This window comes from Gavialis gangeticus, unplaced genomic scaffold, assembly GCF_001723915.1.
Source record: "Gavialis gangeticus isolate Ggan-Ray unplaced genomic scaffold, GavGan_comp1, whole genome shotgun sequence".
Taxonomy (NCBI): domain Eukaryota; kingdom Metazoa; phylum Chordata; order Crocodylia; family Gavialidae; genus Gavialis; species Gavialis gangeticus.
Window position 1 is genome coordinate 8316114 of NW_017728997.1, and position 13896 is coordinate 8330009.

At 41.1% G+C, this 13896-nt stretch overlaps 1 protein-coding gene across 11 annotated transcripts in view; it reads right to left on the reverse strand.

Annotated features, from left to right (window-relative positions):
* The window catches only part of CHL1 (cell adhesion molecule L1 like), a 195398-nt gene that overhangs the window by 69153 nt on the left and 112349 nt on the right, over nucleotides 1–13896 (reverse strand). For 9 of the 11 annotated variants that reach the window (XM_019504731.1, XM_019504728.1, XM_019504735.1 and 6 more), the window contains 4 exons: nucleotides 13407–13577; nucleotides 11836–11883; nucleotides 9705–9825; nucleotides 3326–3510 (listed from right to left, as the gene is read on the reverse strand). In XM_019504731.1, coding sequence (XP_019360276.1) covers nucleotides 3326–3510; nucleotides 9705–9825; nucleotides 11836–11883; nucleotides 13407–13577 — 525 coding nt within the window. The remainder of the gene's footprint in view (nucleotides 1–3325; nucleotides 3511–9704; nucleotides 9826–11835; nucleotides 11884–13406; nucleotides 13578–13896) is intronic. The other 2 variants (XM_019504727.1, XM_019504729.1) reach the window with 1 other exon arrangement.

A 13896-nucleotide genomic window follows, 5' to 3' on the forward strand; every position in this document is an offset into this window, starting at 1 on the left:
TTCATTTTGGAGTCAATGATGACTCCAAGATCCTTTTCTGGCTCTGCCAGAAGGGAATGGGCTTCCAAGAGAGGTGGTGCTCCCCCCTACCTTGGGGGTGTTCAAGAGGAGACTGACCCCAGCGCTCTTTCCTGCCCAGGGCAGGGGGCTGGACTTGATGACCTACTGAGGCCCATTCTGACCCTAACGTCTATGAATCTATGAATCTATGTTTTGCTGTGATTGTTAGTGACATCATTCAAAACCCAAATAAAAGGATAGTATTTGACCTCAATTTTAGGCCAATATGCCACATGTGAGGAGACTCTTAAAAGATGGAATTCCTATTAGTGACAACAACCTACATTATAGAGAAAAGGGTTTAAAAGCTCACATAAAAGCATTTCTAATACAATATGGTGATTATTAGGGGTTTTATTGAGGGGGGGGTATGGTGGGGGTTTTGGGAGGGCGGAGAATTGCTTTTTTAATTAACAGAATTGATCATTAATCAGGAAGCTTTGGTCCCTGTAAAAATCTGGGGGTCAACCTTCTCAACTGCTTAATTAACGTAATTTCTCTGGTACGTTACTTTTTGCTGCTCCTGCAATTCCTTTGAAAGCTGCAATTTTTAAAGCTGAAAAAACCATGGGCAGATTGTTAAAATATTCAGCTACAGTAGAGATGTTCCAAACCATCTGGAATGATTTCTGGGAGTCAGCAACTTCCCATACAGTAGCAGTCGAACACTCCCCGCAACCTGGTGGCCTACTCCCCCTCCTCCATCTCCCCTCTGACACAACGCGCACACTTGGGAAAAGCAGCCCGTACACAAAACAGGATTGTGTTTAATGGTCAAATAATGTGACAAACGGCTGTTCTGTGTGTTAACAACTGAATGCAGGGTAGGCGTTTGCAAGGCGTTATTCCTTTCAGTTATTCCTTCCTGTGAGGAGCGAGAAGAGATGGGGCGGCAGAGATTAAAATCAAGCAGTTGGCAGATGTGAATGGTTTAATACTGTATGAGCACATTTCTCTCTGCAGAGTGGAGGTTTTTATTTACTTATTTTTTTCCTTGATGCAAGTGAAAAATGTTGTTGCCAAGTCTTTCAATTAGGTTTCTACATCCTCATTCAGAAGCCTTTTTTTTGTTGGGTTTTTTTGTTTGTTTTTTTTGGGTGTCCAAACCAAACGAGCAGCTATGTGAGCAGAGTTGAAAGAGCAGCATTACCAAGAGACACCTCTGAAGGTTTTATTCTGCCCTAGTGTGAGCCCAATTACGACTCTTCACCTGGGAATAAGGAGTCACCACATTTTTCTGTATTGTCTGCATCACTACAGCTTGCACAGGAGACAAGGCTATAAAAGCATAAGGCATCAAGCTGCTACTGCTCCCTCCTGGGCTGTTGGCGGGTCGGGGCAGGAAGAACTTGGAGTGCCCCCCCTTTTACAGCTTTCCAGGGCCCAGAGGAGAGGTAACCTCCTCCAGAAAGGGGGCTGAGATGCACCACTCTGACGAGGAACGCTGCAAATCTTAGCCCGGTACCTGTTTTGTTCCTGAGGCAACCCATTGAACTGCCCTATAAACTCTGAAAGAGGAGCACCTATTTGTCATTTCAGCTCCTCTAAACCACTGTGTGGCATTGCTTTTCTGTTGCTGGGTAAACACAGAGGCCCCGGCACACGTTAACCAGTTAATCATGTCTTAAGTTGTTACCCGGCCAAGCGTTAATGCAATTAATGGAGTCATCAAACAAGGAATAAGCCACAAAAGATGTGTCGTAACTTTGTGGTTGGTTCCTATCTCACCATTAACCAAATGTGTGGCTAGGGTGGCCACATTGATGCAGTTCCTAGCCCCCGGGGTGCAGCATGTGCCCTCGTGGCTGGAGGCTCCAGCAGGTGACAGGGCTCCCAGCTGCAGAAGTTTGCTACCTGCTAGCGCAGGGGGATTGTGATCCTGGGCTCCCATTGAACCAGCAGTAAGGTACAATGGGATCCAATACTGGATCCCACAATCACACCCCCTGCCATGCATATGTGGCATAGTAGAAAGCATGACTATGGAGATCCCACAGCAGATCCTATTGATCCTTCCCTCGCACACCTTGCCGGGGGCCTCTCTGACTCTTCATTTGTGTGTCTGGAGACTATTGCAGCATATAACAACAACATCATTAGTAGTAGCAGTGGTATCATTATCAGTGTTCATAACTGTTGTTATTCTTGTTATTCTTAATGTGTCAATAGCAAAGGCAGATACTACTATTATTATTAATTGTTCTTTAAGTGTTGGCAGTATCCCTGCCCTAAGGAGTTTACAGCCTACAGAGATGAACAAAAGAAAGTCCACTAGCAAACTTCAAGGCTGGTGTGAACAGAGTGCACACTTAGTGGGGGAGAAGGTGTCTCAGGCACGTAGGAGGGTGTGAAAGTCGACTCTGGGTTCTCAGTGGGAGGATGTCGAGTGGGCATAGAGATAAGCCAGATCAGCAACATAAAAGATGAGTGTGGGAGTGTAGTTAAGGCAGGAGAGATATAAGCAGAAGCAGAGTCCTGAGGCTGAGGAGTATTAAGCATGATGTGCAAGGAGTCAAAGAAACGATTGAGGAGTTACAGGGGTAGGAAATACAGATAATTTTCTGGCAGAGCCATTTTGAGCAAACGGGAGGGAAATGAGGCAAGTGTCAGGCCAGAGGGAAAGAATATGAAATTATTCACATTTCTTAATTGGTGATAAATGTGATTAATATGAGGGAGATTAACCATCAGTAACAATGTTTCTGTGAAGCCTTATAATCTGTTAGTCTTAATTTATCTTGTTTTTGTAAGATGCCTTCAAATTCTCCCTCTAAATACAGATTGTTTTTGCAACTTATTCAATGGAGTGAGAGCAGTCTGCTTAAATGGTGTCTAGATCTGGACCGAAGCTACCCTATTTCACATCAATTTAAAAAGCAAACAAACCCTGGTTTTACAGATGTTATGGCCAGATGATGCAATTACATCATCTAACCTGACATCCAATATAACACAGGTGATGGGATTCATGTTTCGACTAAAACAGATCTTAATAGTTATAGCCATATGTCTGAATTTACTAAGAGCATAGTATGGGAAACCGAAATATTAATGGTTGAAGAAAACATCAGTTTTCATTCACTTCCATGCGACACGGAACAAGCTTCTTGAGAGTTGAGGCTCATTCCTCAGCTGTATTAATTCATGCAGTACCACCAACTTAAATGCAATGATGCAACTTTCTACCAGCTGCGATTCTAACTTGTTACCTCGCGACTGCCCATTTGGTTCAACATATAAAACTACTTAAAAATATATGGAGCACCTTCCACATGGACATGGAACTCATGTTTCACTCTCCCCACAGAATTGCTTGCCATGCACAGGTAAGTTCCTTCATCGGCTGCGGACACTTCTCCGATCTTCAAAACCTTTCCGTAATTTTCCATAGCTGCCCTGTCCTCGGGCATGTCTCTACCGACCCTGGTCCAGGTTAGATGAGGAGTTGGGCTATGGGGAAAAGAAAGAAAAAGGATGCGGAGGGGTTATTTTAGTTTAGGGTGGGTTTTTTTAGTCTGATGCATATGGGAGAGTGGGGATGGCTGAAGCTGTATCTTAACCCTCCATGGGCAGCATAACAAATAATGAGGGTTTATGCATAACCCTTTGTGAGAATGTGTTTGCAGAATTCCCTCACATGCCCCTTTGTGTGCTCAGCTTGCACATTTTCCCCATACAAACACCCAGCCTGGAGCTTTTATATTGTTCATGGCTTGTACCGTCTCTTGGTTAAAAGGAACCCATGTTCAATGAATCCTCCACTGCCAACAGCAGGTTATGACACACGTTTGCATACCTTGTAAATATATTGGCATGAACCGTAGCAGAGGGACTGAAGCTTGTTTGTCCTATTCCATAAGGGCCCTTGCAGACAGTCAAAGGGAAATGGCTTCATTAAAATGACTTTGCCCAGAACCCTGCCTGATCAGACTAATTTCTAATCGTATGCTGGACATGCCTGAAAAAAGCACTTTATGATATTAGTAAGTTAACAGTCTACTTGGAACCAGAGACACAGAAACTCAGGACCGACTGTTGTCTGAACAGTCCCAGCAGGGTTCCCTGACCCCAGCACCAGACATGATGCACATACACAGCATCATATCTGCTTACTCTCATGTCCATCTGTTAAGATGGCAAAATGCCCAGGCACAAGTTACTCAAAGCCCCAGGTACCAAGAAACTATGGTTTTCTATAAGCAGCATACATAACAATGACTGTCATATTGCCTGTAAGACTTCCCTTTGCTGATATTGTACAGAAGCAATGACACATTTAAACTCCTTGCGTTTCATTAATGCTGCTGAGACCAGTTTAGATCTTTGTGACATACCAGGAAGACTGCTTTAAATAGTTTAGAGATGGGTAAAATGTTCATAAAAAGACAAGGTAGGGATGGTCTTTGTTGCTTTAGTTTGCCGTTGACTGTCCTGAGCCGTACGTGCTTGATAATTACATTTTTACAAAGAAGTAGACTGGGTACATTGAACCATTTCATAAAACGGAAGTATGGTAGGAACAGAATTAGAGCTGATTAAATTAATAAAAATATTTTTTCCTCAAATTCATTGGATGTTTCTTTTGTTTTAAAATTATTACAAATATATGGGGGTTTTGGTGAGTGAAAGTACTCTCTTTTTGTCTCTCTTTTAAATCCAACTTCCATTTCTTTTCAGTGTAAAAAAATACAAAATAAAAGAAGCATAAGTACTTTTTTTACCCTGCAAAACAGGGCTTTTTTTTCCCTTGCAAAAAAATTCATTTGAATGCTTTATTGGAAAATGAAACTGAAAAATATCATGGCAAAATTAATTGAAAATGTGAATTTAATTAGTTTCATTAAATTTACTACTACTATTTTTTTTACCTGCTCTAATTATAGCTCATTAGAAAAGTCCTACAGGGAAATAAAAAGAATAAATCCTTATTTATTCTTGCTTCAGGCATGTCATAATTTCCTTGCTTTCCCGAACCTAAAAATTTACACTTTTATATAAAAGTAAATCTGCTGGATTTTTATGGCTGTCAGGCATATTTGGCCATTTAGACAAGACGTACTGCAAAAGAGAATAAGAATAAGAATCCATTATGGTTACTTGGCATGAATCCAACAGAGAAGTCATTCACTTGCTTTACAGAAATGGCAACCAACTGCAGAGGCACAATCTTGCCAGTTCAAAAGTGACTGATGCCCTATCAGTAGGGGCCTACCTAAATTGCAGCAAGACAAAAGGATTTTCATGGGCCACTTGTGACACGTGGAGCCTGTTACACGGCCTCTTTGCGGCGAGCTCCCTTTTGCCACTGATTGGCCGAGAGGCAAAAACTGCAGCACAATTAAATAGCAAAGTTCATGAAAATATCAAATAAATGACCACATGATTATAAATCTAAGTATTGAATTTAAATCTCAATTGAAATATATTATGAATATAAATGTATACAATATAAATTGTAACTAATATCATCACAATTTATTATGTGTTTGACAAAAAGTTGAACAATAATAAATAATGCTAACCTTAATAGAAACAATTCATGTCAGTTGTTAAATGATAGCATTCAGCATCCACCAGCAGTTGCAGCTGACCTCCTCTCTGTCTCTGTAGTATGACCACATGTCCATACACTGAGATTATGCTTTCTGGATCCACCAAATTGGTTGGAATGGTAGGGCAGGATTTTGCCAAGTTATGAAGATGTGGAAACCGATCAGAAACAGACTCCCAAAACGTAGCCACAGTCAAAGGCATCTGACACTCTGACAAAGTCCATGTAAGCAGAACATCCCTTGTCATGCTCTCTCTGCTATCTAGGGACTGATTTTAGTTGCTGAGGATCAAAACTCAGAAAAGACACCTGACTGGGGTAAAAAATGTGAACAGAACTAAAAAAAAGGAGGCAGCTGGTAGCTTAAACCAAGGTGGTAGTGACTAATCATGCTTGTAGTACTGATTCAGCTTTGCAGCTATGGCCTGGAATGGCACTTGTCTCTGCTGGTTTTCACACTGACAGTTTAAAAGTTGCCGTGAGCCAACTTATCAAATCCATCAGCTTGTGTGCTTGGTGGATCAATGCCTGACAACTTTCAAACCATGTTAGAAGCTCCATGAACCCTAGTGCATTTTCAGCTGCGAACTTCACTTGATCTTTACTGTCACCCTGTCTTAAGAGAGTTTGTATGGTATAAGCATGCACTGTGCGCCAGGCGTGATTTCAAACCCCTCGCACACAAGTTGCTGGTAGTACTTCATACTCTTTGTGCAATAACAAAGTGTGTTAAACCATGAATTCCACCTTGTAACCACTAGCTCTGCTGGAAGTGTTTCAGTTTTGTTCAATATCTTCATCAACAACCTGGAAGACGGCATAGACTGCACTCTCAACAAGTTTACAGATGACACCAAACTGGAAGGAGTGGTAAATATGCTGGAGGGTAGGGCTTGTATTCAGAGTGATCTAGACGAATTGGAGGATTGAAACAAAAGAAATCTCATGAGGCTCAACAAGGACAAGTGCAAAGTCCTGCACGTAGGACAGAGCAATCCCATGCACCAGTACAGGCTGGGGGCTGACTGGCTGGGCAGCAGCTTTGCAGAAAAGGACCTGGTGATGATAATGGACAAGAAGTTGAATAGGAGTCAACAGTGTGCTTTTGCTGTCAAGAAGGCTAATGGCATACTGGGCTGAATTAGTAGGAGTGCTGGCAGCTGGTAAGGGAAGTGATTATTCCCCTCTATTTAGCACTGGCAAGGCCACATCTGCAGTACTGTGTTCAGTTTTGGGCCCCGCACAATAGAAAGGATGTGGACAAATTGGAGAAGGTCCAGCAGAGGGTAACAAAAATGTTTAGGGGGCTGTGGCACATGACTTACGAGGAGAGGCTGAGGGAATTGGCCTTATTTAGTCCAGAGAAGAGAAGAAAGAGAGGAGATTTAATAGCAGCCTTCAGCTACCTGAAGCAGGGTTACAAAGAGGATGGGGCTGGGCTGTTCTCAGTGGTGGCAGATGACAGAACAAGGAGCAATGGTTTCTAGTTGCAGCAAAGGAAGTTGCAGTTATATATGAGATAACTTTGCCACTAGGAGGGTAGAAAAGTACTGAAACAGGTCATCCAGAGAGGTTGTGGAATCTCCATCCTTGGAGGGTTTTAAGACCTGGCTAGGCAAAGCCTTGGTTGGGATGATCCTGCTTTGAGCAGGAGGTTGGACTAGATGGTCTCCTGAAGTCCCTTCCCACCCTCATTTTCTATGATTCTAAGTGACGCAGTTACACATAGGTCCCAGCTTTGATTGGCAATGCATTCTCTGTATCAAAGCTTACAGCCTGCACAATATTTGAATGTTTTTCAAAAAAAGGAAACCAGACTATCAACTTCAGGAAAATATATGCACCAGATGTCACTTACGAAAGAAAGAATGTGTGCACTGCAAGTAACATGAATTGTACTGGGCATCTTTCCATGGGGCATATTAGAGCAAGCTTTGCACATATACATGGCATTATCAGGTAAAAATGCTGCTATCTTGTTAAATTCTAAGCTGTAGTTTACTGTGACCATTACTACAGCTTGTGCCATGGTGCAAATATTGACAGATGTGAAGTGAACTGGCTCTGTTTGAGAAAGAGGCAGGTTGCAGTCTTGCCAGCTCCCAGGTACAAGTAAAATGTTCACAACATAGTTATCCTGGGCACCTGTTGCTTTGTCTGCTGCAATCGAGATTGACTCATATTCTGCCAATGCTGATTTTGTAGGCTGATCTTGCGAAGCAATTACTCCTGGTAGATAATGTTGGTGAAGCTTGTATGGACATGGGAAACTGCCACCATTTGGCACGTATTTGTTCAAGTAGTCCCTTAATTTAGGGTTATCAATTTTCTCCAGAGGTATGTCGGCAGCTCTTAATGCCTCCACTAGTGCAAATGTAGCCTCTCTTCTTGTCAGACTTCTTTCAGTGGTTTGTTTAAAGACTGAGGACATAGTCACTTGTTTCTTACTCTGACCTTCAGCCTCTGCAGAATCCTTTCACTTTATACAGAATTCGGCCTCTAAATGCTGATCAATGCGGTTTTTCCTTGACACATCCAGTTACGTTGCATGATGAACGTAACAATTTACCACCATCTGCATGCAACATTCCTATAAGAAGCTGCCTTACAGGATCCTGGGCTGAAAAATATTTAGTTTTTTTGGATTTCTTTTCATTCGTGATCTCCAGTCTGCAGCACTGCATCTGGCTTCTTAAAAGATGGCACTGAAACCCTTTTCGCTTTCCTGACTGGCGCCTTCACTGAGTCTAGGTCTCTAGCTCAGCTCTCTCTCAAACCATGTGCTCTGTGGCTGCAGGGATTGCCATGCCTTCTTTGTATTCCAGTAAACTCTTATATTTTTACAAGTGATTCCACACAAAATCACGAGAAATGCCATTTTTCACAGTGATCACAGAACCCCACATTTTTCTCAGTTTCCATGAAAATGGCAAAGCCACGATTTATGTATCCCTACCTATCAAGTCAGCACGGACAAACAAGGTGCCCTGAACATGTCTGTTCAGAAAGAATCATCCTGACTTTGAGGTTTGTAGTGGGTAATAATTGTATGCACTCTAATATGGATGATCTCTCTTCTAGCTGGTCAACAAACAACGATACGGAGTCTGAAACTAGGTTGAAAACAGCACGATTTAAAACCCTGTTCAACAAACATTGTCACGTATAAACCAGTAGCAAATACATTTCCCTTCTAGGTTCAGTCGTTGCAGGATTTTGAACTTTTTCCAATGGCAACGCTTTTAGGGCAGAATATTGCATGCTAACCGCAAGATAAAGTGTTACTCAGGATGGGGAACATGGATGAACTTGACCCTGTACTGTTGATAGCACTGCTGTGTGGCTACTCCTGCCCTGGAGCAGAAGTAGGGCTTTAGAGACATTCACAAGCAATCATCACACCACGATGAGAGCTGCACTTAAAGTGGTATCTAGTTAACCTTCCCTCTTCTATACTGCTTCTGTTCTATGCCATTGAGAATAAAGAGAAGGTACTCTCTAGACAAATTTTGCAGATAAGACATTGTCTTCATTCTGGATCGAACCAAACCCTTTGGTTTGGTTAGATCTAGTGGATCATCACAGTAGAAATATTATCTATTACAGTGGTATTAAGGAAGGTGTTCTGAGAATATGAAACTTAATTAAATTACCAAGCTTTTTCCAAACAAAGAGGTAAAATCTGAACTGGCTCAAATAGGAAAGAAAAACAGAAATACTGCCAAACCTTGCAAGTAAAATGTGGTGTTATTCAATTCATAATGTGTTCAAATGCAGCATAACTGTCAGTGGTCATCATATTGAAGCATCTGAAGATAAACTTAGTCTAGAATAATAAAGGTGGTATCTAAATTCTCATGGTAAATGTGGGTTTTTTTTCAAATATATGGTCCTAAAACTTAAACGTTAATAACCAACTTCTGAGTTTTCCATTCTAGCTTTGTGCTACATTATAAGAAATGTAACTTTCTTTAAAGAGAACCCAAAGCAAAGATTTGATGTAAAAACACGCATTGGTTGAAGTAATATAGCATTGCTGCTTCCTTTTCTCCCAATTCACTCCAGAAGACTATTAAGCATAAGCAATACTCACAGCCCTTCAGCGATGCATTCAAGTAGCAGGACCCCTCCTTTGATGACAGTGACTGACGAGCTAATGCCAGAAGATTCAGGTGGTATCAGCAGTTTGGGTTTTCGTTCCTTAATAAAGTTTGCTAAAAAAGGAGAAAAAAGAAGATTCAGACTTTCTCAAGAAAAAGGTTTCTACACACCCCTGAATTTTCCTAGGCACCTTTCCCCAGTGGCACAAATGTTGCTGCTGTCGGAAGATGGCTGGAGTATATATTTAGTATTTTCTTAGATTTTATACTAAGATGCTTTGTTAAGAGGCCTACCCACTTATATTATCTGCTTATATTCAGAGCACAACTACAATAATGAAAGTAAATGCAAACATATTAGAACCCCCTTGCTTCCTAAGCTTAAGCATATGCATAACTTTATCATGAGTAATTCCAGTTTAAGCCAGTCTTTGAGAAATAGCTGGAACGAAGCTATGCTATAGAAACGGCTCCTCTCTCCAGTTGATGTTGCGGGTGTCTTGATTAGGCAAACATGCGCAGATGCAAACAAGTTTGGCTGGTACATGAAATCCTAGTTGCAGAGGTTGCAAGTTGCAGCGTGACTCCCAGATCATGCCGGGGGTGACGGGAAGCTGCACTATTCTGACTCTGTTGAAATCCCTTGTATGCTTTTCAAATCATAACCTCAATTCTTGTCTTTTTGAGCAACAGTCTGAAGAAAAATTACTTTCCCACTTCACATGACCTAGGAACGTGAACTCATTCCCTCCTTGACTGCCTATCAATAGCCCATCCAAAATTTCCTGCCATTCCTTGAAAATTCTCCATTGATTCACTCCAGCCTCCCTCTGTCTTGATTGCCAGGCAATTCAACCTGCTTCTCCAGTATTTTCCCCTCTCCATTTCCTCTTCCCCCACTCTTGCCTTATACATAAGGGCAATTTGGTACATGAATGTTTCCCATTAATGTTCTTGCATTAGTCTTTCTACTGTCTTCCTTCTTCGCTGAATCTCCATCTTCTTTCCAAGCTCAGCTGAAAACATACTCTTCAGAATTCATCCTCTCTTTACAATTGTAAAAGATACAGTAACTGAGGAATGTATTTTGGGATACTCTTTGGAAGAAAGACACTGTTTAACTGTTAATAAAACTCCATTGTGCAAAAAAAAAAATGTTTTAGGTGATCATTTACTCTAGACCTACAAAAAAAATCAATATGTTCTTGTACAACATCATTGTAACAATTCATAGTGTTAATGACTATTCAATAATCATTAATAATGAACATGCTGTTCCAATCTTCACTGGTTCTTCAAGAAAAGCGGTTTCCTCATAACTTAGCAAAAAAATCATTTCAAACCATTTTTCTTCATTTTTTCTCCCATTCCTTTAAAATGTCTATTTCTTTATATTTCTATCTACCACCGAGCGCATGTGCAAATGCAAGCTTCCAAGGCCACAATTTTTAGAAGTGATTGGTCACTTCGGATGTCCATCTCAAGGCATGTGAAAGCCATCCAATGTTCAAATGCTGTTGAATACTTACTCTCTGAAAAATCAGGATTTCAAGCTGGATATTCCAAAAATCTGAGGCAGTCAAACTTAATAGTTACTTTTGGAAAACTTGGCCATAATTTTTAAATATTTCCCATGCTAACAGTATTTAGGGATGATTAAAGACTGGTGAGAAACAGGATATTTGTTTTAGTTATGCACTACAGCCCTCGTGCATTAAACATCAGCAGAATATTCCAACATTGGCCAGTCAGCAAAGCTTCTTCATGGCTCTGTAGCTTTCAACTACTTTTGAAATCACTTCTTTGATCAGGAAAACTGCCAGTTTGGAAAAATAATTTGTATCAGTCCGGGCCACTTGTCTTTCTTCTATTACACAGGATAATAGATGTTGTAGTGATAAGGAAAGACTTCACACCTCAGTCAAAAGCGGCAAAAGCCTGAATATGTACTGTTCTATATATTGCTTATGTCTGGGATAACCATCTAAAGTTTTCTCTGAGCAGTAGCCAGTATTTCATCTCAGCTAGTGGGATATTTCATTTTAATGAAGATGCAGATTACCCATCTCGAATAGTCTCGTTGCAATTCAAAAACTAACTAACAAACAAGGACATTCAACTCACCCTTAGTAACAGCAGCATTAGGGGAGCCTGAGTCATTAGTGTGCTTAACTGAAATAAACAAAAATGAAAACCAAATGCCAACGTAAGTGTTTATACGGTGTCAAAAAGAAGCAACAAAACAAACAAAACAATCAGGAAAAAATGGATACAGTTCTTTCTTAAAAGACGTGTCAAAGACAGCTTACATAAAACAGCCAAAATAACAGAATGCAAATGAGAATGAGAATTTCTGTACATATAATGAAACATTTAAAAGATACAATATTTGGGAAAATGTTCCTTAAACAGCAATTCAAGCAGAGTTAACTGACCAGAGGCCGCCATTAAAACGCTGTCCCATTAAAATGCTGTCCCCTTTTTTTGCTGGCTATCTACCTTTCTTCTTCTTTTCGATGCAGCAGCTTGTTAAAGGCCTTGTTGCTGCACAGAGTCGAGCAGTCTGCTCTTGATTCAGCAAAGTACTTAAACAGGAGCTTCACTTTAAGAACATGCATAGGTCTACTGGTTTCAAGCAGAGTGTATGCAGGCTTAAAGACCTCGCTAGCTTGGGTATTCAGAACTGTATATATGATCAAACCTTACACTAACGCTCTAATCTGAGCTTTGTGACTGGACACACTGAGAAATTCATGGAGATCGGTATCTAATTCCGATATTTCTTTCCTCGTAATTAATACACTAAAAAATAAAAGAAGTTTAAACAAAGCATTAAGATGAAGAATTGATGCTGGATTCATATATACTTTTGTCAAAACAGCCCCCCTCTTCTGCCCCCTACTAAGCCTTAAATATTAATGCTTTAAAGTTAGGAAGAAAATATCCTTTACTTGTATGGATAAAGCAGGCCCAAAAAGTCAGAAGAATGTGACACAGCCAGCACGGACAACATGAAATACTGCTACAAGTAACAAAACCTTAATGTTGATGTGCCTGACTGAGATTCAAGTATGGCAAGTCATTTCATAAGCTCAGAAGCTCAGGCATCCGATTCGTTGCTTCTTTTCCTTGAAGAGTTACTCAAAAGTGGAGGCAAACGGCTCTCCATGGCTGAGCTCAGGGGTAGGCTTTTTCAGGTACAAACCAAGAACTACAGGCTGTAACTCCTTTCAAGTTTTCTGACATCCGGTCAGCCAAGCAAGAGCCTCTCTCTCTAATGGGACGCTTGGGATGTACTCCAATCACACTAACCGGAGCTCCCTAATGCCGTTCTCCAAACCCTGATTGTCATATCCAGGCAAAGCCAGTGCTTGGGCCCAAGGGGGAGGAGGCGGTATGAAATGCCTAATGATGCACTTGTGAAAGGAGTTGATTTCCCTGATGCATCGTGATTAGCTTTCATAGTGATGAAGAACATGAGGGAGGACGGCAACGCTTTTGAAACCCTACAGCTGCAGAAGCTTTTATCAGTTGGACATACCCCTTAGAGTAAGGTTAATAATGCAGGAACAAACATATTAACATGCATTTTCTTCAGAGAGAATCAGATTAGAGACACATGGCATGCATCTGCCTTTAGTGACAACTGGGGAGTTAAATGCGGGGGGGGATCCCATCCCACCCCACAGACTTACAACGTGTTACCCGCAGCGTCATTGGCATTTTCTGGACGATCGTCCTCAGTCTTGGAAATGCTGCAAAGCAACAATAATCGCTTCGACTGTCATTTTCTTCTACGTTTGCAAAGTAGAGATCCCCCTTAAGGCTCATGGAAACCCTTGCATCTTGTGGAATGTGTTGCAAATCTAGGAAGAAAAAATAATTGTGATATGGTCATGATACACAGCCATGCCCCCAATAGGAGGATTTATACTTCCAGAAGAAGCAGAATGGCCGGCACAACTAGTGAGCACAAAGTTCCTGGCTGAGCTAAATTGCTGTAGCCTTTAGCCACATAATAGGGCCACATTACCCAGGGCTGCTTGTTTGATCTGGAGAAAGAACTCATGTAAACATGGTGCAGAAAAGCAGGATTCACTGTACAGTTTGCTTCCTGTATCTTAATGATGGGATCGTTAGGGTATAATGCAGTAAAAATTCCTTGTAACATCGGCCTGCAACAGT